The sequence below is a fragment of the Lycorma delicatula genome, chromosome 8 (genome assembly GCF_047948215.1).
Source record: "Lycorma delicatula isolate Av1 chromosome 8, ASM4794821v1, whole genome shotgun sequence".
NCBI lineage: Eukaryota > Metazoa > Arthropoda > Insecta > Hemiptera > Fulgoridae > Lycorma > Lycorma delicatula.
The window spans coordinates 135,170,274-135,196,978 of NC_134462.1; the positions used below are offsets into that span (position 1 = coordinate 135,170,274).

The 26,705-nt window shown below is 31.6% G+C and overlaps 1 protein-coding gene across 1 annotated transcript in view; it reads left to right on the forward strand.

Moving 5' to 3' along the window:
- Positions 1 to 26,705, forward strand: part of GABA-B-R2 (gamma-aminobutyric acid type B receptor subunit 2) — a 664,115-nt gene that overhangs the window by 454,357 nt on the left and 183,053 nt on the right. Inside the window, exon 5 of the mRNA XM_075374208.1 lies at positions 14,440 to 14,614. Within this exon, the coding sequence (XP_075230323.1) occupies positions 14,440 to 14,614 (175 nt within the window). The remainder of the gene's footprint in view (positions 1 to 14,439; positions 14,615 to 26,705) is intronic.

Sequence of the window (26,705 nt, forward strand, 5' to 3'; positions counted from 1 at the left end):
AGGTATTCCGTCTATTCCAGGAGCCTTTCTGCCATTTAAATCTTTTAATGCTCTCTTAAATTCAGATCTCAGTATTGTTTCTCCCATTTCATCCTCCTCAACTTCCTCTTCTTCCTCTATAACACCATTTTCTAATTCATTTCCTCCGTATAACTCTTCAATATATTCCACCCATCTATCGACTTTACCTTTCGTATTATATATTGGTGTACCATCTTTGTTTAACACATTATTAGATTTTAATTTATGTACCCCAAAATTTTCCTTAACTTTCCTGTATGCTCCGTCTATTTTACCAATGTTCATTTCTCTTTCCACTTCTGAACACTTTTCTTTAATCCACTCTTCTTTCACCAGTTTGCACTTCCTGTTTATAGCATTTCTTAATTTCCGATAGTTCCTTTTACTTTCTTCATCACTAGCATTCTTATATTTTCTACGTTCATCCATCAGCTGCAATATATCGTCTGAAACCCAAGGTTTTCTACCGGTTCTCTTTATTCCGCCTAAGTTTGCTTCTGCTGATTTAAGAATTTCCTTTTTAACATTCTCCCATTCTTCTTCTACATTTTCTACCTTATCTTTTTTACTCAGACCTCTTGCGATGTCCTCCTCAAAAATCTTCTTTACCTCCTCTTCTTCAAGCTTCTCTAAATTCCACCGATTCATCTGACACCTTTTCTTCAGGTATTCCAAGTATATAAACAGAAAACTAGTATTCAGATCAATTAACAAAAGAAACCGCTGGTGTTTTACCCTTTATAACCACTAGTGTTATATTAACAATCTTATAAAATTCACGTGCTAGTCCCTTTTGTTGTCTACCCTAACAGTTTATGAGTGAAGTCTATTGCATTATTTATTTCACTTTTACACTTATAGTTTTACTGTAACTCACCGATAGTAGTCCTTGTTTACGGGACTTACTCGTGCCGTCACGTTAATGGTAACAAACTGGATACTCTCCTCGCTGGAATCACTTTTCGCACTCATCTCGCAGTTTCACACCTGTGACTCTCCAATTCGGACAGTCGTTGTACCTCACGCTAGACTGGTTCGCAGAACTCCGCCGAACCCACACGATTCCACACAACTCGCAGCCTCTCCTCGCAGAACTTCCCTTGCGGTATCGACGCCGTAACGCTTCGCAGACTACTAATAGAACTCTTTGTTTTATCTGGTCTTACTGGGTTATTTATACTGCTAGCCTCTTTACCGGACCCAACTCGTAGCCTGAGAACAGTCGACTGAGGCTTTTCATTCCATGAATTCCAAACCTGGTACACCGTACCTTCCATCCTTCCTTCTCTTTTCACCGTACAAGTGTTCATTGTGTGCTAACGGGTAGTATAACAAAAAATAATTATTAAACGGACTTATACTTTACAAAAAGAGTTCTCCTTTTTGTACTTTATAAAAAGAGTTCTCCTTTTTGTCCCCTTTTGGATTCCTGCAATTATTATGCTTTATATTACTTTCATAATAATTAGTGGGAATCCGTTACTCAGGCCCGCTATACCGGTCTGGGTACGGTATTTATATTCTTTTCTATCTATTTCTTATTTTACTCTTTTATTTATCACAAATCAATTATTTAAAACTTAAAAATGAATCCAATATTTTTTACAGAATTTTTAAAAAAGAATTTTTTTATTAAATTTAGCCAAGAAGTAACGTCGAAATGAAATTCTACTCGTAGGTTGTTTACAAATTAATTAATCTCGTTTAATTAGAAATTTTAACAATTTTAATTAGCATAAATAATTGCATCGTTAAAATATTTTATTTTTTCCGTATTATTTCATTTATCTCTAGTTTTTCCATATCATTTATTTTAAACAATATGACTAGAAATTCCATGTTTTATATTCTGTCTAGTATTTACCCTATTTATTACCCTGTTTAATTCGTTATACAAAAGTCCGTATCGTGATTTAAATCCTTCTCTTTAATTTAAATACTAACACCTTTCAGCGTTTGTATCTCGTTATCAGCAATTAAGGACAGATATCAACAAAAATAGTACTTTTGTATTCGTTCATCCATACCAGTAAGAATAGATTTGGTTTAAATATAACAAAAAATTTCGCATAAATCACAGAGCATATTATTGCAATTTTCCCTATCTCTCTCGAAAAAAAATAGGTAGATTTGTCAATTCCCATATTTTTTTTTTGCACTTCTTGATGGGTATTTTTTTCTACATTAAATGTTCTGGTTTAGCGTTATATTATTATATAAGCCTTATATTTTATATTAACGCTTTTCGTTAAAAAGAGTTATGTATATATAATTGATATTTACGACAACAATTTTTTAAAAATATTTTTAACCTCTGTATATTTTTCACAATTAATAAACAGATTAACTCAGACTGTTTCAGAAAGGTTTTTAATCATTTTTTTTTTTTTTTTAAATAAGTAAATAGATTTTTTAAACGTTTTTAATAAAAAAAATTCATTTATTTATTTATAAAATTATAGTCTTCTTAAATAAAAGTAGTTTACCCACCGGGATGGTCCACTGGTGAACGCGTCTTCTCAAATCAGCTGGATTTCGTAGTCGAGAGTTCTAACGTTCAAATTCTAGTAAAGGCAGTTACTTTTACACGGATTTGAATGCTAGATCGTGGATACCGGTGTTCTTTGATGGTTGGGTTTCAATTAACCACACATCTCAGAAATGATCGACCTAAGGCTGTACAAGACTACACTTCAGTTGCATTCATACATATCATCCTCATTCATTCTCTGAAGTAATACTTGACGTTGATTCCCGGAGAAAAAATAGGGAAAAAAATAATAAAAGTAGTTTATAAATTTATTTTCTGCCGATTATTAATCTGTTCAGGTATAAACTATTTTGGAATACTCATGAAAAACAATTAAAATTTTACATTTATAGATTTTAATTAATTATGTTTTAAATACTTAATCTTTTTCATTAATTTACAATTCTAGGATTGATTTGCAGTTGATTTCCAGCCTTCCCGATTTTCAGCAAATCTCTTTAACTTCCCACATCCCATATCTTTCATAATCTGGTCGATATGCTTGAGCCTTGGTCTTCCGCTAGCATTCTTTCCTTCAACTACATCTTTTAATATAGTTTTTAGTCAGCTCAACAGATCTTAAAGAATAATGGAAACCCAGTTGGTCCTTCTTTACCAACCATCCTTTAATGCCTTCTCATTAGTCACTTCTCATTATCCACCGGATGTTCTTCCATTCCGTGGTAGCATCATATCTCAGAAGCTTTAATTCTCCTTTTTTCCTCCACACCAAGAGTCCACGTTTCGCTTCCGTACAGAAACAAACCTCACACAAACATTTCTAACAGTCTCTTCTTGAGGTCATCATTATGTTTCTTTAAAATGAATACATTTTTTTAAATTTCATTCTTAGCCCGGTTGATAGTATTTTAATTTTTGATTGGCCGTTTGACGTTATCTTACTGCCCAAAGATGTAAACAGTCCACATTTTTTAAACACTTTCTTCCCAGCCCGCATTGTTGTGCTTTCGTTTGATTCCGACGTGCCTTAAGCATCATAATATTAGTTTTACTGTTGTAGATATTATACCTTGTACAAAACACGAATTGAATTTCTTCCAACATTAGATCCTAAACACTCTCTGACAATATTACTATACCATCAGCAAACCTCACCATATCTAATTTTTCTTCTTGTAAACCTTACTTCTCCCGCTTCCTCCAACTTCTCTATTACCTCATTCAGCCCTTTTTCTATGTAACCTGTGAACAAATAGGGTGATAACGTGCAGCTTTGTCGAATACCTTGTCCATTGCTGGCCTCATTCTGATGTTCTTCACACCTCATAACTACCGTTTCACCAATATACAAACTTTGTACCGCGCTCTTTAATCCTTATATGTCACACCCGCAACCCTCAGAATCCCAAAAAGCCATGTCCAATTCACTTTGTCAAACGGTTTCTCTAGGTCTATAAAAATCATATATGCTTTTTCTTTCATTCATTTTAAATACTATACATTTGTAATCTTTAATTTTGGCTGATTTTTTTTCTTATTCAAATATAAATTTCAACTACAGTTACGTCCTAAATGCGATGCCATTTTACATTCTATGAAATGTTTTAAAAAAAGTTAATTTTAATTTTAAATAATAAAATCTCCACTTTTTTTTCTAATAGAAATTTGTTACCAACGGATTTTCATCAGAATTATTATGTTAAAATTAATAAATAATTACTTTGATGTAATCATATCAGATAAGTTTATCGAATAAAGTTTAAAATTACGTATGTTTTGTGATTATTATTTAAGAAACAAAATTTTCTTTGCAATAAATTATTAATAACTAAATGTAATTACTGAAGTTATAAAACTTAAATTCTTGTCTAATGCGTTAAAGTTGACCGTCGTACCAAAAAACCCTTTAGTGAACTATTACCTCTTTTACCACCCTAGATCACGTTGGTCGCCAGCCAAAAACTAATCATAACTTCGTTATGGCTGACCTACATAGCAAGTTTACTTGATCATCCGTTTAGTAATAATGAAGTATAATGGAACGTACGGTTACCCATTAAACGTAATGTGCTAAACAATGCCTTGAATTCGTGTATTTTAGAAAGATGTCTATATTGTTTAATTTTATGTTATTTTCCAAATATTACTATGTTGTATTTTCATAAGTTTAATAATGCGGTTTTATTCTTTATGATCTTCTTTTTAATCAATAAATAGAATGAAATGAAACAATTTAAGAATATAAAGTAATTTTAATTTCCCTTGTTATATAAATAACAAGGGAAATTATAAATAAAGATTATTCAAACTGGTGTGTAATATTTATGAAAAAGGGGAATTTCCGTCAGACTTCAAAATAAGTGTTATAGTCATGATACCAAAGAAAGCAGGGGCAGATAAATGTGAAGAATACAGAACAATTAGTTTATTGTTATTCCGCCTTACGGCAGCAGCTCATGATGCAAAATACCCTTCCAAAAGCACAGCGCAACCTTCTTCGGCGTCGGTGTGGGCTTTGCCACAAACTGTGGAGCTTCTCCTTGCTTCGACCACGATAATTTTTGCATTGTTGTCGTAGGCTATCTACTTTTCATCACTTGTGATCAAACGGTTCAGAACCGGCTTGATTTCTTACGTTTTACTAGAGATTCGCAGATAGAAATTCGATCGAGCACCCAAACGTCGACCTTCTTTTTGTAACCAACTTTCTCCAAACGGTTTAACAATGTATGGTGATGGATATTTATGACATTGACGATGTCATGACTATTTACATGCCGGTCTTCCTTGCCGTTTGCCAGAATACGCTAACGCTCTCTAGTGCGCAAAAGGCTCAATACTTTTTAGACAACCTATTTATTATTTGCGAATTTTTCCCGGCACGATTCCCGTTCTGATTGTCCGGTGAAAGACTGTCGCTGCTAGCGCCTTTTAGCCTAACAGTAATGCGCCTTATGGAAGCCTAGTTACTGGAGAATGCAATGCAGTCCCCTCCCCGGAGGGAGTCGCATGTGCTGACAATAGCCTAAATTTGGTGAATTAAGGTTTGGTAGACTCTTTTTTACTTTCACCATCTTCTTTATCTTGCCTCGCCGGGCAATGGCTGTACAGAGTTCAAATTCTGAGTCGTCACTCAGAAGAATTGATTTTAGAGTTAAAAATAAGAAAAAAGATCGTATTAACAGGCCTGGAGATGAGAATACTCCCAAGTTATTGCTAATTTTTCACATAATTTCTTTAAGAGTAAAATGAAGCTATCCTGAAATTCTTTATCCCACAACTTAGGGGCAAATTTAATTTTTCTATAACAGGAAAAATGGAGTAAAAAATGTCTCAGAATTGTAGCTGTAACAGTTTACAAGAGAATTGTAGTATACCTAAAACATTTTAAATTGAAAAACATTTTTTTTTAATTTATTATAAATTAATTTTATTACTATAATTACTTAAAAAAATAAATTAAAATTTATATAGAATTTAATTCTGAAAAAATAAACGTAAATAAAGTCTGTAATATAAGTTAAAAAAAACGATTTTAATTTTTTTTTTAAAGTTATATTTATAAAACATGTTGGCATCACTGGTTAAATGAGTTGAAAAAAAATTACGGGTAAGCTATATGTTTGTATATGAGCGCGTGCGCGTGTGTTGTAGATATTAGATGTGCGGTGGTGATGATTTTATTATACAAGAAATTACCGTTAGGAGTAGTTTTATGTGTAAAGTGATGGTTGCATTTTGATATCGTTAAATATTTGTTACTTAGATTTATTTCGTAATACATAATAAAAGGATTTTAATCTGTATTAAAGGACATTATTGTCAATGTCCTTTTGTTATATTTAAATTAAATCTGTGTGGGTGTGTGTGCGTGTATATATATATATATATATATATATATATATATATATGTGTGTGTGTGTGTGTGTGTGTGTGTGTGTGTGTGTGTGTGTGTGTGTGTGTGTGTGTGTGTGTGTGTGTGTGTGATATAACACCCCTTTACCCATTTTATAAACATACATATGAGTGTGTATGTATTCATACGCGTGCATAATTGTTAGCGTAAATGTTTCATAATATTCGTAATTAGAAATTGAACTTTATTAATAATAATTCATGACTTAAAATAAGGATTTAATTGGCATTAAACCTTCTGTTCAAACAACAGTCGACAGTGGTGAGAAAAAGGGAAAAATTCCACTTTTCCCTTTTTCTACTTTTCTCAACTAATACCGATAACATTAGAAGGATTTTATTATTTGCTAATATTTTGATTAACTACTATTAGTACTGTTGTAATTCTCTAATATTTGCATCAAATAATAAAATATCTGAATGTTATTTTAAAGTAGAGAATGGTTATACAGAATTCTATTTCCGATAAAGGTACGCAGAAATGAGAATGATCAGAGTATAAAATTACGACTCTAAGTGTAATCATGCCCGTAAACAAATTACTATCTCCCATTACTCACATTTTCTTTCAAACTACTAAGCGATAGTTGCGCTAGAATAAATCTGAAGAACACGAATTTCCCGAATTATATATTTTTTATTTAATAGTTTTTTTTTTTAATTGAATAATACTTATAGTTTTATGTAGGTTGCATTAATTTTTAAAGTAGTTTTTAATTAATAACAGTTAAATTACTGAAAGAATTTATTGTAAAATCATAATCTTATAATGATGATGTAAAATGGTAATAAAATTTTATGAAAAGATTGTATTAAAGAAAGAAAACTTCCTCTATTGTAAATGAACAATTCATTGATTGTATAAAGCCTGCGTCTAACAGGCAATTTATCATTATTTGAATGAACAGCGCATTTTGTTTCGTCTTTTGTTTTCTATCGCTGTTCACTCAACACTTTCCACAGTTTTACTTCCTTTTTATATCGTCCGTCGTTTCTTAATCTTGCCTGTTATGATTTATTTAATAAATATGAAAAGCATTGTATAATCGATTTACGAAATGATAATTTCTTGTCGCTTCTTTAACTTCCTTACAAATTTAAAGTGTTAATATTTGTTTGAAAATATATATTTATGATAAAAACAGTATACATATAAACTTTACAGAATATTAAAATATAAGGCTACATTTATTTAATAAAAAAATCCGGTCTTCCGTTAAAATATTCTGATGAAATTTGAAATAAATTTGTTTTTTGTAACAAGAAATTATTTGGTTATTGTACGATGAAACCATTCTGCATGCATTATCTGTATGACAATATAACTAGTATATAATTAAAATAGTATACTAGTACACTTTTTTGCAATATACTGGTCTTGTGTATTGTGAGCTTTTGTACGATATTGTACTCGTAATATACCTAGCGTTTACTTAATATATGCAGCTTTTATTTAAGGCTATTAGCAAACCTAATACATCGCCTTTCTTGACTATTCCCCTGTCTAGTTCAATCTCCCTTTATAATAAGGCTAAAAACAGAGGAAACTTCCAACATGCTCATTCTATGTGCTTTTTACTTGGGAATTACAGGCCAAAATATATTTAATTATTTTGTTTTTACAACTTTCTTTTATGAAATGTCTCCCAAAAGTGTAGCTAGAGAAAATGTTAACATTTCAGCAAATAAAAATCTTTAAGCGTAGCCTACACGTAAATTGGGTTAATTTTTTTTTATTATTAAAATATTCGGAAATAAAATATTTTTAAAATCGTACAATTTAACATCGGAAACAAGAAAGAGATTTCTGAAGTGTTAAATATGGAGTGTAGGTCTATATGGGTGTGATGCGTGGTCGATGAGAGCAGAGAGAAAAAACTGGGAGCTCTGGAAATGTGGTATTATGAGAGGTTATTGAAAGTAAGATAGATAGATAAGGACAGTAGTGAAGAGATCTTGGAAAGAATTGGAGAAAAAAGAAGTTTTTGGTAAAATTTTGGGAAGAGAAAGGACGAAATTATTGATCACCTTGTGAGTCACGAGAGTTACGAGAGAAGGTTAAATTGAAGGGGTAAGACGAATACCAAGACTTCAGCATATGAAACAAATTGCTAATGATGTGGTTTGTAACTCCTTACATCCCATATCCCACGAGGAGATGAAACGAAGAGTGCAGAGTAGAACAGAATTGAGCACAACCACAAACCAATCTGAGGATTTTTAACTAAAGAAGAAGAAATAATTTTTTAATTAAAAACTGATGGTTTACAAATAGTGTAATATTATTTTTATAAGTTAACACATACATAAAGATAACTGAAGAGTATGAATTAACATTTTACGTTTTTATTTACACTTCATATAATAAACATTAGTAATTCTCTCATGAATCAAGAGATGAATGTTGAAATAAAAATTCCGTAATCGATTTAGAATTACTTATAAATGGTTTTTGAAAATTATTGTCAGACAGATTTTAATTAAATTATCGAATAGAACAGCCAATTTCCCTGTAGTCTGATTATTCACAAACATCAGGATAATGAACACAGTGGGTGTCCAAGTACTGGATCGATGGGAAGGGCGAGCGAAACGAGTCTTAACCGGCTAGTATATTTAAACAATTACTGTAATTGAGGATAGTTATTCTGTTATCATTTCATTTATTTTATTTTTCTATAATAAGAATAACGTTTATTAGGTATAGAAAGAATAATATGGTTTTCTCTCTATTTTCGTCTGTTTTGCTTCGGTAAAAACCCAGTTTTTATAAGTTTTTATTTACTTTTTATTGGCTGCATTTATATATTATCAGAATTAAATTCTCAACAAGTTTACTAACTAAATCTTCCGCATTTATTAATCATTTAACAAAGCTATTGTACTATAAACCAAAAAAAAAAAATTTTCGACACCGAATTTACGTCAGATACCTAAAAAAGGCTGGAGTTACAATTCTGGGACCTGTTTTATCAAGTTTCCCAGCTCAAATCAAATGAGAAACTACCAACTTCACTTCTTAATTTTGGTCCTAAAAATTACAGTTGGGCTTTTTTTTATTAGAACTGAAATCTGGGCAAAATTTTTCGCTAGCCGTAACTCGAAAACTTTTTTTCATTATTTTCACCAGCAGAATATATCCTGAAAGTTTCTCCGTGCTTCGTGGGACACTTTGTGTATATATATATATTTTAAAATAGTAAATTCAGTTATTACAATAAATCTAAAAATAAATAAAAATAGCACACATGTTTTGGATATCAGCTCACAAATTATAATAATTGGTTGCAAATAATTCGGTACCATGTAGGTATCTAAAATTTTTTTCTGCCGAAATAGTGGCTCATAAAATAATCAGTTTTCAGCATTCCAAAAACCGAACTACCAAAATATAAACCTATGTATATTAATAACACAAAGAACACTTTATTGAAAAATAATTATCTAAGAAAGATGGTTGACAATCACAAAAAATGAAAAAAATAAACAACAGGATAAACAAATTATATAAGCCTAAGTGCGCATTACACTTACTATAATAAAGAAGAACGGGAAATAACTAATTTAATCTGACCGTACGTAACGAGGTTATGGTAAAATATTTCCAGAACAAAAAAATTATAATTTTATTACTGCTTATCAGAAATAAAATATCATTGTTCTGCACAAAAGCGTAACTGGAGAATTCAGTGGATCAAATATAGAATACAGTATACCGTATTCAGACTTTAATGGCAGTTATATCGAACAAAGCGTTCAATATTAAAAAACGATTGAATATGCTCTTCACGTGAAACATTTTGAAGTACATCAGAAGTAGCAATTGCTGCAGTTGAAGTTTAAAGATGAAAGGAGGTCAGTCTTGCTTTAAACTCGTGAACTAGCGTGAAACTACCGGGCTAAAAAACTTTTTCTACCGTTCAACAGTACGTTAAAGTTTGTTTCTTTTATGTCAGCTGTAATATAAGTTACTATTAGCATAAGGTATTATTAGAATTGTTATAAATGCAGTTTATTTTATTAATTAAAGCTTATATGTTTCCTTTTTTGGCTCTATAATTTTATTCAATCTAATTTCATTTACTTATCGCTGTAAATATTTTAACCTATTTATGTATCATTTTAGACTTAAAGGCTAATTTAGTTCCTTTAAAGCCACTATCAAGCGCTACGCAAAACCTACGCAATACTAAAAATCTACTAACCAAGAATTATGTTGTCAAAATCTGTTCCTTTCCTCTTAAACTCCATGTAGTAACCCCTATGAATATAATTATTTTTTTTTTATCTAAAAAAATAAAACTGTACACTACAAAATATATGTAGTTACAATGTCCTGTTTACAGAATTTTTGTATAGAAACTGTCGGCTTTCAAATGAAATTTTAAAAATTACAAATAGAAAATATCATTTAGAATTAATTTACTTTAATTCTACGAAAGATCGTATCTTTTTCTTGAGTTTAAAGGTAAAAATATATAAACGTAAATTTTTAAATTCTCCCATTTCGTGGTCCTGTTATTCTCTAAGCAAGAATAATGTTTTCCCCTTTTTTGGCCAGCATAACTGATTTAAGCAACTCTTATTTTTACGGGAATATACTGGCTGCTGGGCAAGAGATCTCCTTTATCTCTAGTCAACAAATTGAATGAATTTACCTTTAATTCCCTTGTACAAAATATATCATAAAAAAGAATTAGAATATATAATTATAAAATATAATACCTTTAATCTTTACATGGAACTAGCAGTTAATGATGTTAAAGAACAATTTAGATTCGGAGTAACAGTACAAGGTGAAAAGATAAAGATGCTACGATTTGCTGATGATATAGTAATTCTAGCCGAGAGTAAAAAGGATTTAGAAGAAACAATGAACGGCATAGATGAAGTCCTACGCAAGAACTACCGCATGAAAATAAACAAGAAGAAAACAAAAGTAATGAAATGTAGTAGAAATAACAAAGATGGACCACTGAATGTGAAATTAGGAGGAGAAAAGATTATGGAGGTAGAATAATTTTGTTATTTGGGAAGTAAAATTACTAAAGATGGACGAAGCAGGAGCGATATAAAATGCCGAATAGCACAAGCTAAACGAGCCTTCAGTAAGAAATATAATTTGTTTACATCAAAAATTAATTTAAATATCAGGAAAAGATTTTTGAAAGTGTATGTTTGGAGTGTCGCTTTATATGGAAGTGAAACTTGGACGATCGGAGTATCTGAGAAGAAAAGATTAGAAGCTTTTGAAATGCGTTGCTATAGGAGAATTTAAAAAATCAGATGGGTGGATAAAGTGACAAATGAAGAGGTATTGCGGCAAATAGATGAAGAAAGAAGCATTTGGAAAAATATAGTTAAAAGAAGAGACAGACTTATAGGCCACATACTAAGGCATCCTGGAATAGTCGCTTTAATATTGGATGGACAGGTAGAAGGGAAAAATTGTGTAGGCAGGCCACGTTTGGAGTATGTAAAACAAATTGTTGGGGATGTAGAATGTAGAGGGTATACTGAAATGAAACGACTAGCACTAGATAGGGAACCTTGGAGAGCTGCATGAAACCAGTCAAATGACTGAAGACAAAAAAAAAAAAAAGGTATTCATAAAACACTCATAATGTGCATATCTTGGGATCAGAAATCGTCACGAAATATTGCAGTGTGAAAAACTTCCCAAAACTGAATCCTTTTTGTGCCCTATCGGACGCAAGTTTACGGGCCGTTCTTCGCGGAAGCAGGTGTATCTAGAATGAACTATCTTGATATGCTACAACTATTGCTCTTTCCTTGACTGCAATATAAATCACAGAACTTTAATTGACGACAAGACGGTGCGCCTCCTCATTAGCATAAAGCTGTACGTGATCGGTTGAATGAAATTCTCCCCGACCGTTGGATCGGTCGCCGGGATATGATTTTTTTCTTTGGGGGTTTATAAAAGTTCAAATGTATGTGCCACTGTTACCAGTTGATCTTCCCGATTTGAGACACAGGATTGAAGCGGCTGTTGCATCAATTACTCCAGACTTGCTGATTAAAATGTAGAATGAATTTTCCCATCAGCTGTGTGCCGTATGACTTGGTGCTCACATTGAAAACTAACAGGAATACCTATTTGAGTTTCTCTTTCGTTTCATGTGTAACTTATCAATCTAAGTTTTACATTAAAGAAAATTCCATTAAAATCGACGATAAAAATCACGTTACTAAATTTCTAAGTCTATTCCTAAGGATAGAAGATGCTTGCCAACCTTTTTTCTCATATACATAGCTGTATTTTAATACTAGTACGAAGATAGTAGGTTTTGTCTTACTTAGACATGAATTAGCTTTGGCTCTCAATAAATAACGAAGATACAGTTTTTCTGTACGTAAGGATATACTGTATTACACAAGCAATCTGATTTTTTTTTTGTCTTCAGTCATTTGACTGGTTTGATGCAGCTCTCCAACATTCCCTATCTAGTGCTAGTCGTTCCATTTCAGTATACCATCTACATCCTACATCCCTAACAATTTGTTTTACATATTCCAAACGTGGCCTGCCTACACAATTTTTTCCTTCTACCTGTCCTTCCAATATTAAAGCGACTATTCCAGGATGCCTTAGTATGTGGCCTATAAGTCTGTCTCTTCTTTTAACTATATTTTTCCAAATGCTTCTTTCTTCATCTATTTGCCGCAATACCTCTTCATTTGTCACTTTATCCACCCATCTGGTTTTTAACATTCTCCTATAGCACCGCATTTCAAAAGCTTCTAATCTTTTCTTCTCAGATACTTTTTGAACAAGTTTCACTTCCATATAAAGCGACACTTCAAACATACACTTTCAAAAATCTTTTCCTGACATTTAAATTTTTGATGTAAACAACTTATATTTCTTACTGAAGGCTCGTTTAGCTTGTGCTATTCGGCATTTTATATCGCTTTATTCTACTTACCAAATAACAAAATTCTTCTACCTCCATAATCTTTTCTCCTCCTATTTTCACATCCAGCGGTCCATCTTTGTTATTTCTACTACATTTCATTACTTTTGTTTTGTTCTTGTTTATTTTCACGCGATAGTTCTTGCGTAGGACTTCATCTATGCCGTTCATTGTTTCTTCTAAATCCTTTTTACTCTCGGCTAGAATTACTATATCATCAGCAAATCGTAGCTTCTTTATCTTTTCACCTTGTACTGTTACTCCGAATCCAAATTGTTCTTTAACATCATTAACTGCTAGTTCCATGTAAAGATTAAAAAGTAACGGAGACAGGGAACATCCTTGTCGGACTCTCTTTCTTATTACGACTTCTTTCTTATGTTCTTCAGTTGTTACTGTTGCTGTTTGGTTCCTGTACATGCTAGCAATTGTTCTTCTATCGCTGTATTTGAACCCTAATTTTTTTAAAATGCTGAACATTTTATTCCAGTCTACGTTATCGAATGCCTTTTCTAGGTCTATAAACTCCAAGTTTGTTGGTTTGTTTTTCTTTAGTTTTTCTTCTACTATTAATCTGAGGCCTAAAATTGCTTCCCTTGTCCCTATACTTTTCCTGAAACTAAATTGGTCTTCTCCTAACACTTCTTCCACTCTCCTCTCAATTCTTCTGTATAGAATTCTAGTTAAGATTTTTTATGCATGACTAGTTAAACTAATTGTTCTGTATTCCTCACATTTATCTGCCCCTGCTTTCTTTGGTATCATAACTATAACACTTTTTTTGAAGTCTGACGGAAATTCCCCTTTTTCATAAATATTACACACCAGTTTGTATAATCTATCAATCGCTTCCTCACCTGCACTGCGCAGTAATTCTACAGGTATTCCGTCTATTCCAGGAGCCTTTCTGCCATTTGATTTGCCAAATCTGATTTAACAAGGATATATAAATGATAAATAACGTTTTGTGATACCTCAGTTGAATAGATTTTAAATCAAAATATATTGGTTTTTGAAAAAATTGTGATATTTTATTCATTTTTATAAAAAAAAAATGCATTTTTTCTGTTTCAGAGTTGGCATGGTTGGTAGGAAATATCAGTGGTTAATAATGGGCACATACGGCGAGACGTGGTGGGCTGAGCCTGCTTCGTGTGAGCCGCAGGAACTTACTGCTGCCCTCGATGGCTGTTTTCTTACCGATTTATTACCTCTTGCGACGACTGGTGACGTCACCGTATCAGGATTTGTAAGTATAATATATTACGTATATAACATTTATGTTTAAAATGTAGGATAGTATAATTTATACCAATTCATGAATATTATTTTAATTTAAGTTATTTTTGTTTTATTTTACCAAAACACCTGGCTAGATGAATGAACTAAAGATAGTGATGATAATTACTGTCCCTATGAAAATTACTGTCCCTAGCTTATCAATTGGCATGCGGTAGGAGTTTCCATACCAATAATTCCCCCATCATTTATTTGTTACTTATGATCCCGCCTTTCTCGAGTCATACCTTTATTTAGTCGACACGAGTTTCTTTTTAAACTATTATTCTAACATTACAATATTTCTTTTTTAAGTTTTTGTAAATCCTAATATTTCACAAATTTATTCAAGTATGATGACATATACGAGTATTTCTATTTGGATTGTAATTTAAAAAAATTTTCATTACATCAGAATAGAATTATTTAATTCAATCATTCTGTTGCCTTAATGGTAAAATATAAATTTTTTTAATAATTTCTGGCATAAATCTATCATTTAAGTTCGTAATTTAAAAAATAGAATAAAATTCATATTCGTTAATTCATATTAAAAAAAAACATCTGAATGTAACAAGAGTAATTTAATTTTATGGTTATTCATATTGTTGCTGTTAGCTGTTCATAATTAATAAATTTATATAATTTATTAAAATGTCATTCATTATTCATCAATTTGTTTTACTATTACTTAGCTCATTATTACACTCTTATTTTCATTACCCAGATAATTCTATTATTTTTATTTATTTATTTACTTTTTTTATTACTATTTAATACCAGCGAATTTTATTATAACAGCTGATTTTCGAACTCAAGAATTATAAGGTTCGACTCCGCGTAAAGACCCTTTATATGGATTGTAATGCTAGATTATAATGTTTTTATAAGAATTTGAATGCAAAATTGTGAATACCGGTATTCTTTGATGGTTTGAAATTCTCTACCACATCTCAGGAGTGGTCGACCTGAGTCTGTGCCAAATTTCATGTTTACCGGTACATTACACTTATAGATCAGAAGATATTGTTTTTGGAAAAATTCGTACCACTCTATAACTTGACATGATGATGTAACCGTTGAAAATTATTGTTTTTAACAAAAAAGTAACCCGAGCCAAGTTTCGGAAGGGGAAAAATTGAAAACATTTTCGCCTTCCGAAAATTTTACCGGTGAAAATCGGATTTAGCTCTTTACCGTAAATCACTTTTAAAAAAAGTCAGAGGAAATAGTTTTAGGTAATCGCTTAACCTATAAATTGAGACGTTGTTGGTAACGATTCCATATTTAGGTCACCTGCAATATTCAAAAAAGTACAAAAAAGAGAAAAAATGAACCTCACGTTTGAGACTTGGTAGATTTTCTATTTTTTTCTCAAAACCCTTCAGATTTTGGAAAAAATTGCTCTAATGTTGTCCAAAAAGAATCTCGCGAGCTGGATGCTGTAAGTCAATTTGTTATTGAAAAATAAGCATTTTGCAAAATACTGAGCATAGAGATTTCTGGGTCTACTTGGACTAAATTGAAAGAAAACGCAATATATGACTTTTCTAAGCAAGATCATTATTTTTCAGCTCCCTTTTCCGTTTTTTATTAACGTTTACAAAATTTTGCAAAATATTTCGGCGAAAAATATATATATATTTTAATGAAATTAAATGCTACTGAAATTTAATTTTTCTTCCTTTAATTTAGGTTTCAAAAGACTTTAATTGATTCTGTAATTCCTGAGATATTTGCAATAGTGTGTTTCTTATTGCAAAATTCATATCTACGAAGGCTATTAATATTAACGGATGAAATTTTTGAGGAGTGATTAAGAAATCACGTCTCTCAAGCGCTTGCGAATAAGTGACCACGAGGCTTCAAACCTTCGCGGTGATTAATATTTCTGGTTCTAGTCATTGAAAATTGATGACTTTTTTACTAAACTGAGGCAGCGTGTTGAGATAAACAGGAAAAAACACGTAAATTAAAACATTTTCTTCATGAAATAAGCCATTTTGTGGTGTGTACTCTTTATATTCGTAGTCATCGCGTTATACACTGGCTGCAAATTATAAGTGTGTGTTATCTCTTATACTTTTAACATGTCGACCGATTAATAGGTATATTTGAACATGTATTATGGTTTATAAAGCAATGAAATATCCGTTAATGAATATTACAATTGAATTGCTCGTACTCTGTCTTGTACAGTGTAATCCTTTTTTTTTTCTTTTTTTTTTGTCTTCAGTCATTTGACTGGTTTGATGCAGCTCTCCAAGATTCCCTATCTAGTGCTAGTCGTTTCATTTCAGTATACCCTCTACATCCTACATCCCTAACAATTTGTTTTACATATTCCAAACGTGGCCTGCCTACACAATTTTTCCCTTCTACCTGTCCTTCCAAAATTAAAGCGACTATTCCAGGATGCCTTAGTATGTGGCCTATAAGTCTGTCTCTTCTTTTAACTATATTTTTCCAAATGCTTCTTTCTTCATCTATTTGCCGCAATACCTCCTCATTTGTCACTTTATCCACCCATCTGATTTTTAACATTCTCCTATAGCACCGCATTTCAAAAGCTTCTAACCTTTTCTTCTCAGATACTCCGATCGTCCAAGTTTCACTTCCATATAAAGCGACACTCCAAACATACACTTTCAAAAATCTTTTCCTGACATTTAAATTAATTTTTGATGTAAACAACTTATATTTCTTACTGAAGGCTCGTTTAGCTTGTGCTATTCGGCATTTTATATCGCTCCTGCTTCGTCCATCTTTCGTAATTCTACTTCCCAAATAACAAAATTCTTCTACCTCCATAATCTTTTCTCCTCCTATTTTCACATTCAGTGGTCCATCTTTGTTATTTCTACTACATTTCATTACTTTTGTTTTGTTCTTGTTTATTTTCATGCGATAGTTCTTGCGTAGGACTTCATCTATGCCGTTCATTGTTTCTTCTAAATCCTTTTTATTCTCGGCTAGAATTACTATATCATCAGCAAATCGTAGCATCTTTATCTTTTCACCTTGTACTGTTACTCCGAATCTAAATTGTTCTTTAACATCATTAACTGCTAGTTCCATGTAAAGATTAAAAAGTAACGGAGATAGAGAACATCCTTGTCGGACTCCCTTTCTTATTATGGCTTCTTTCTTATGTTCTTCAATTGCTACTGTTGCTGTTTGGTTCCTGTACATGTTAGCAATTGTTCTTCTATCTCTGTATTTGAACCCTAATTGTTTTAAAATGCTGAACATTTTATTCCAGTCTACGTTATCGAATGCCTTTTCTAGGTCTATAAACGCCAAGTATGTCGGTTTGTTTTTCTTTAATCTTCCTTCTACTATTAATCTGAGGCCTAAAATTGCTTCCCTTGTCCCTATACTTTTCCTGAAACCAAATTGGTCTTCTCCTAACACTTCCTCCACTCTCCTCTCAATTCTTCTGTATAGAATTCTAGTTAAGATTTTTGATGCGTGACTAGTTAAACTAATTGTTCTGTATTCTTCACATTTACCTGTCCCTGATTTCTTTGGTATCATTACTCTAACACTTTTTTTGAAGTCTGACGGAAATTCCCCTTTTTCATAAATATTACACACCAGTTTGTATAATCTATCGATCGCCTCCTCCCCTGCACTGCGCAGTAATTCTACAGGTATTCCGTCTATTCCAGGAGCCTTTCTGCCATTTAAATCTTTTAATGCTCTCTTAAATTCAGATCTCAGTATTGTTTCTCCCATTTCATCCTCCTCAACTTCCTCTATAAAACCATTTTCTAATTCATTTCCTCCGTATAACTCTTCAATATATTCCACCCATCTATCGACTTTACCTTTCGTATTATATATAGGTGTACCATCTTTGTTTAACACATTATTAGATTTTAATTTATGTACCCCAAAATTTTCCTTAACTTTCCTGTATGCTCCGTCTATTTTACCAATGTGCATTTTTCTTTCCACTTCTGAACACTTTTCTTTAATCCACTCTTCTTTCGCCAGTTTGCACTTCCTGTTTATAGCAGTGTAATCCAGTGTTACTAATAATGTAATTTTTATATGTAATAAGAAAAGAATGATTTTACAGAATGTCGACACTGGAAGCAATATTAAATGAAAATACCGTTGCAACTGGTTAAAAAGTTTGTTTTATTTTATTACAAAAAAAGGAAAATTTTGAAAAATTAAATGTATTAAAGACGCTGTTTTTTCCCTCGGAATTTCCTTTATTTCTTCTTCTACTGTTTCTTCTTCTTCTTCTTGTTCACCTTCATCTTCGCTTGCCGAATCTTCGCCCTCATCATCATCATTATCAGTAATTTTTTTCGCTAATTGCTGGCTGCTCCCTTATTAGTTCAGTGATACACCAGTAGCTAGTTAAATCCCGGATTGTCATCATATGTTGTTAATTACTACCTAATAACAGAATGCTAAGAAACATTACCAATATTCTGATAATATTAAAATATAACTGGTTCGGTCCGACCTCAAACTTATACCTTTCGAATGAAAAGGCAAGCGTTCAAGGATGCACTGCTGCTGGAACACCGTTCCGGTACTACTTTTTGGAAAATAAATTGTCCTTTCACATAAAATCTGTTTTAACTTAAAGTGTTGCCTACGTTTTATTTTAACATATAAGTATAATCTAAATTATAAAAATCAGACCGTTCGAAAATTGTCTTTTCTTTTGAAACCCGTAGGAAAACGACGACAAAATTAGTTATCAAAAATCTAGTTCAAAAAGATAAAAATTGAACATGTAAAAGATAAGTTTTCCTTTGTATCAATTTAAACATCGAAATGAATGCGCATTTTTCATAACATTATCATGCAGCCAGCCACCTGTGGCTGTGAACTATATTCTTGCTGTCTGCTATAATACAAAATCAAACGTTCCGGTATCGAAAAATTTACTAATGCAATCGTTAATTTTTTTTTGCTCTATTACGACACAAATATTAACATATGTAGTTTTTATGTGAATAATCTTAACAATTATTTAAAGGAAAAGCAAATAAATTAATTTAAATTTAATTTTGTTGCGATTGCATAACAAAAATTTATCTTAACTAAATTTTGAATTTATTTTCAAATTCTCTATGATCACGTTTTAAAAAAATTTCGTTGTTAAAGTTTGAATTTATTTTAAGTATTTTTAGGTGAGATTTTTTTAGATCTTGATGTAATTAGCAGAAAAGTGACGTATTCAATTCATAATAAAAAAAAACAAAATTGTTCATAATTCGTTTTAAAGTATTCAATGATTTTCATAGGAAAAAATATTCTAGTCTCTTTATTTTTTCCGAAAGATAAAATAGGGGACGGGTTTTTCAGCTGTTGTTGAAAATAATAATTTGATATTAAATAATAATTTGTTCTGAAATTAAAACTTTTTCTAAATCACTCCTATAATGTTTTTCTTATTTTTTTTTAATATTTCAGTCACGTTTTAAAATTTCAGCAAAGTATATTTTCAACAGTATCGCTTTTCATAATACACTCTAAACTACTGAGCTACACTCAGATTAATATCAATTTCTTGTAATCTTCTAGCAAAATGAGTATAAATGTTAATTGAATAACGCTACAGTATGTTTAAAAATGAATGTTTAAACATTCATTTAATACGTTAATACGATGTGTTTAAGTTAAATAAGATTTTAATATTTTCTTTCTGTTGTCTATGTTAGCTTTTAAATAGTGTATCAGAACAGAATATTTCAATTATCGAGTGAATTGCAGAAAAACTTTTCATTACACGCATTATAATGTTCATAAAAATACAACTTGTTTTAGGAAAGAAATAAGTTGTTAATTTAACACGTTTTTTCTTTGATACGATAAATTCAGAAGGCGTCTAATGTTTATTATTTTTATCTAATTCAGTTTTTTAAATTAAATTAGAACTCTTTTCTGAAAAGTTTTTTGTAAATTTTATGACTTTACTAAGAAAACTACGGTATTACTTTCGGTCGGATTGTGGAAGGGGGACAGAATGAATTTTCTTTAGTTTGAGATTTGGAGAAAGAAAATACCATTCAATTAAATTTTTTTTTCCTTATGTATTTATTTATTATTATTATTATTATGCTTTTACGGCCAACATGGGACCACTTAAGTCAAATTTAGTTGGATCTTTTCTGAGAAAAGCGTGTTATTTTACTCTTTCGAGCTGCCCAGTATTTCTTCATCCGTTCAGATCTTGCTTTCTTTTCTTCATCCGTAAACACCCTCTTCGTTGTATTTTGTCGTTTGTCTGTCTTTTGTTTAAATCTAATGCTTTTATCTTTTAGCTTTGTAATTTTTCCAGTTTTATTCTGTAGGTCATTCAGGGAAATTCCCAATTCTTTCATATCTTCTCTAATTTCTTTGATCCATCCTACTTCTAGCTTTTGGAACCAGAGCTTTTCAATGATATTTCTTGACGGTCTTGTTTGCGGTGTCCTTATGAGATGACCGAAGAAAGAGATTCTTTTTTTCCGCATAGTATCAGTAACAGGCTCTATTTCTCGATACACCACCTCATTTGGCACAATCCACCATCGGCCTTCTTTTTGGTGTTTTTTATCGATACACGTTCTAACAATTCTCCTCTCTATTTTCAGAATTTTTTCAATTCGGTTTTTCTGAGTGATTTTGAAAAGGGTCTCGCTTCCGTAGGTGACTTCCGGCTGTACTACAGTTTTATAATGTTTAAGTTTTGTTTTAGCAGAAAGGCATTTTTTGTTATATGTTGACCGAGTTAATTTTTGGGATTTAATCATTTTATTTGTCCTGTTTTGCCATATCACTTTTTCATTTAAATTATAAGTTATTATTTCCCCTAGATATTTAAATTGTTTTACTACTTTAATTTTCTGATTGTTTACCGTAATGCGCTCTATTACCAGAGGATCTATGGCCATCAGTTCAGTTTTTTCGAAAGAGATATGAAGCCCTATCTTTTGTGCTAGGTTTTGAAGGCTCATGATTTGTGTTTTGGCTTCTTGAATATTATTTGCTAAAAGAGGGAGGTCATCTGCAAATCCTAGGCAATTTAGTGCGATGGAGTTTTTCTTAGTACCCATTTTTATATTTTTGGGATTTATTTCATACCATTTTCTCATGACAAATTCAAGGGCGCAGTTAAAAAGGAGTGGTGAGAGGCCGTCTCCTTGCCTCAATCCAGTTTTTATGTAGAAGGGTTGAGAGAGTTCACCTCTGAATTTCACTCTGGACTGGGTATCGGTTAAAGTTAATTTTATCATGTTTACGAGTTTAGGGTGAAGGCCCAGGTTTCTCAGAATATTCAGCATGGATGGTCGGTGTATACAATCATAGGCCCTTTTAAAGTCGACGAAGGTGATTATTAGTTGTTTTTTCCGTCTTTTATATAAGTCCATCATAAGTTTTAGGGATATTATTTGCTCCAGGCAACCTCTCCATGGCCTAAATCCCCCTTGGTATTCCCCAAGGTATTTATTTAATATATACTTATTTATTTATAAAACTACGTAAAAATATTGTGGCTCGCAAATCTTCAAAACTACTGGATCAATTTAATTTAAATTTAGATGTGCTGTAGTAGTGTATCTGAAGTTGTGCGTGTGAGAATTTGATAAAGATTGATTGAGGTTTTCTCCAGTTACGCTCAATTTAAGGCCAAAAAATTTGAGCGGGGCAAGCAAGAATTGTAGTTCGTGCTGCTAGTTGGAACGTTAATGTTTGTTTATCTGCGGTATCTATTGTTAACAATGTGTTCGGTGTATTCAGGTAGCTTTACCTACTTTGAGTGTGATGCTGATTGAGTATTTATTTGAGCCGGGCAAAAGGAAACAAGATAACGAAAACTCGGTCTTCTTGAGCAGAACGGCGCTAGAGTTTTTTTTATTTTAATATCTTTGAATAACAAAAGATTATTTTCAGTTCTATTCAAAATTAAATTATTTCATATATATCCATAAATTTTTTTTTTTTTTTTTTGTCTTCAGTCACTTGACTGGTTTGATGCAGCTCTCCAAGATTCCCTATCTAGTGCTAGTCGTTTCATTTCAGTATACCCTCTACATCCTACATCCCTAACAATTTGTTTTACATATTCCAAACGTGGCCTGCCTACACAATTTTTCCCTTCTACCTGTCCTTCCAATATTAAAGCGACTATTCCAGGATGCCTTAGTATGTGGCCTATAAGTCTGTCTCTTCTTTTAACTATATTTTTCCAAATGCTTCTTTCTTCATCTATTTGCCGCAATACCTCTTCATTTGTCACTTTATCCACCCATCTGATTTTTAACATTCTCCTATAGCACCGCATTTCAAAAGCTTCTAACCTTTTCTTCTCAGATACTCCGATCGTCCAAGTTTCACTTCCATATAAAGCGACACTCCAAACATACACTTTCAAAAATCTTTTCCTGACATTTAAATTAATTTTTGATGTAAACAACTTATATTTCTTACTGAAGGCTCGTTTAGCTTTTGCTATTCGGCATTTTATATCGCTCCTGCTTCGTCCATCTTTAGTAATTCTACTTCCCAAATAACAAAATTCTTCTACCTCCATAATCTTTTCTCCTCCTATTTTCACATTCAGCGGTCCATCTTTGTTATTTCTACTACATTTCATTACTTTTGTTTTGTTCTTGTTTATTTTCATGCGATAGTTCTTGCGTAAGACTTCATCTATGCCGTTCATTGTTTCTTCTAAATCCTTTTTATTCTCGGCTAGAATTACTATATCATCAGCAAATCGTAGCATCTTTATCTTTTCACCTTGTACTGTTACTCCGAATCTAAATTGTTCTTTAACATCATTAACTGCTAGTTCCATGTACAGATTAAAAAGTAACGGAGATAGAGAACATCCTTGTCGGACTCCCTTTCTTATTATGGCTTCTTTCTTATGTTCTTCAATTGCTACTGTTGCTGTTTGGTTCCTGTACATGTTAGCAATTGTTCTTCTATCTCTGTATTTGAACCCTAATTTTTTTAAAATGCTGAACATTTTATTCCAGTCTACGTTATCGAATGCCTTTTCTAGGTCTATAAACGCCAAGTATGTTGGTTTGTTTTTCTTTAATCTTCCTTCTACTATTAATCTGAGGCCTAAAATTGCTTCCCGTGTCCCTATACTTTTCCTGAAACCAAATTGGTCTTCTCCTAACACTTCCTCCACTCTCCTCTCAATTCTTCTGTATAGAATTCTAGTTAAGATTTTTGATGCATGACTAGTTAAACTAATTGTTCTGTATTCTTCACATTTATCTGCCCCTGATTTCTTTGGTATCATTACTATAACACTTTTTTTGAAGTCTGACGGAAATTCCCCTTTTTCATAAATATTACACACCAGTTTGTATAATCTATCAATCGCCTCCTCCCCTGCACTGCATATCACTGCATATCCATAAATATGAACACTTTTTTTTTATAATCTTTCACACACTAAACCAAATTAAATTAAAAAATTTAATTGAATTTTTAATAGTTAAAATTTTTATGGATTCTTTTAAAGGATGTTGGAAATTACCAGCGAATTGGTATTTATGAACGATCGGGAGGTCAAAGGTGAGTTAATAATAATGGTATGAGTTACTAAGAGGAAACTAAAATTTTTCTGGACAGAACTTCATAATTCCTATTGAATCAATTGCGATCATATCTTCTAGTAATTGCTTTCAAAGCCTGGACCTATGAACAGTTCTATATATATATATATATATATATATATATATATATATATATATATATATCGCCTACATTATATAATTGGCACCTCTACCGTCACCTTTTGATGAAATAACTGTGATATTTCTATTCAATATTAAATCATCTTTCTGGAACCTTCTTTCATTTTTACTTTAATCCTTACTTTCGTTTATCAACTTTCTACATTAATCTTCTTTTAACCGTAATACTAATACAGCTTCAGGTAAAAAATCTAATTAATTTAATTGAACTACTGTAAGTAAATATTTCTAAATTGTCTAACCATTCGTAATCAATAATTTAATTTATATAAAATATTTCGTAATAAAGTCATTTATGCTGTTTTGTTTTTTGTTTTTTTAATCGACAACTAATTACCAATTAATTAAATATTTTTTCAGTACATTTTACTTCCTTGTACGAAGTAAAGGAAGTATTATGATCGCGAAACATTTCGGCTTTCATATTTCAACGGAAATATCCATTTTGACAATCCCGTAATCCATTCTGACCAGTTTTGGCGAGACGTCTGTACGTACGTTATTAATTTCGCATAACTCAAAAACGATTAGCCGTAGAATGTTGAAATTTTGGATTTAGCACTTTTGTAGCATCTAGTTGTGCATCTCCCTTTTTGATTGCAACCGAAATTAAAATTAAAATTTTAATTAATGATATATTTGGATCTTAAAGTGAAGGCACATCAATTCAAATCAGATTTCGTCTCTTTTTGTTTTTTTTTTCTTTTTATCTGGAATTTTACGGGCATCGACTGCTAAGGTCTGCTAAGCCCTCGTCACAATCTTTAAAAGAAATTACTATCACCATCTGGATCGTCATATGTAAGGGTGTAAAGGGCCCTTACATTTTATTTAAAAGCACAAACTACACAAAACATTTAAGACATAAAAGACAAGGACAATCACAAACACTTACGGGGTGTAAAGGGCACTGATATTAAAATTTGAGATAAGGTTCTCAAAAGACCATGAAAATAAAATTAAAATTAAACTTATCAATACCATTTCTTTCTTTATATATATATATATAATATATAAACTACCTACTACTACTATATATATATATATATATATATATATATATATATAACTACTAGTTTATATATATATATATATAAACTACCGCTTAGAATATCTTTTATCACAGCTTTAAACTTTCATTTTATAGACTTTTAAGAAGTCCACTGGCGTGTAGAAATGCAACTATATTTTCTTCATTTCCATTATCCAGATCAGCACTAATATCATTTGTAAGACGGAACCTCTTTCTGAGGTCCTCATATATGGTACACTCTTCTATTAGATGCTTGATTGTCAGTATTTTATAACAAACACCGCACATTGGTCTCACTTCGCCGGTTAACAGATATAAATTTGTTAATCGCGTGTGACCGATTCTAAGTTTGGTCACCGCTACTTGTTCACGGCGAGTCGCTTAAAGTCGCTTTAAACTTATAGTCACTTTTCCATTTATAAGGAGAAGTTTTTACTGAGTTTAATTTTGTATTTAAACTCCTCCATTCAGCGTTCCACTTGTTTCTTACTATGTATGTTAGACGGTTTTTAACATCTGCCATTCTTACAGGAAATGCATCCAAATCATCGCAGACTGTTGCCTTTCTGGCAGCTTCGTCTGCGATTTCATTACCTGTAATACCAACATGCCCCGGAGTCCATACAAATACGCATCGCTGTCCTCGTTGTTTTAGAACGTATAAAATGGACTGGATGTTTGCAATTAGGACATCCTTAATGTTCTTGTTCCGAATTGCGATAAGTGCACTTAATGAATCGGAACATATTAGCACTCTCTCTTCGCAATAGTGTTCAGTGTAGCGAAGAGCTTGCTGAATTGCAGTGAGTTCTGCCGTGTAGACACTGGCCACATCTGGCAGTTTCCAAAAGTGGGCTTCTTCATTTACATATATTGAGCATCCAACACCATGTTCGGTTTTAGAACCGTCTGTATAAATTCTAATATGTTCTTCCTTTTTGTTCTTTTTTTTTCACTTTTATTTTTTTTTTTTAAATTTAAATATATTCATTTAATAATTAACTATTAACCCGTGATTGTAAAAATAAAATTACAATAAATAATAATTCATTGATAACAAAAAAAAAATGAAAATTTATTAGCGGAATAAAATTCAAAGTAATATAAAATAAAAATAATAGATTTGATGAAACATCTGATTATTTAATATTAATTGAAAATTATAATTTAAAATCGTATTATTTTTGGATTTTCTTAGCAAATTCTTATAAAAAATTCATTTTATTTAATTATTTGACAGAAAAATAAAATACATTTTTGAACTGTATTCAATTTAAAGTGATTGTTGAAATGTTTTT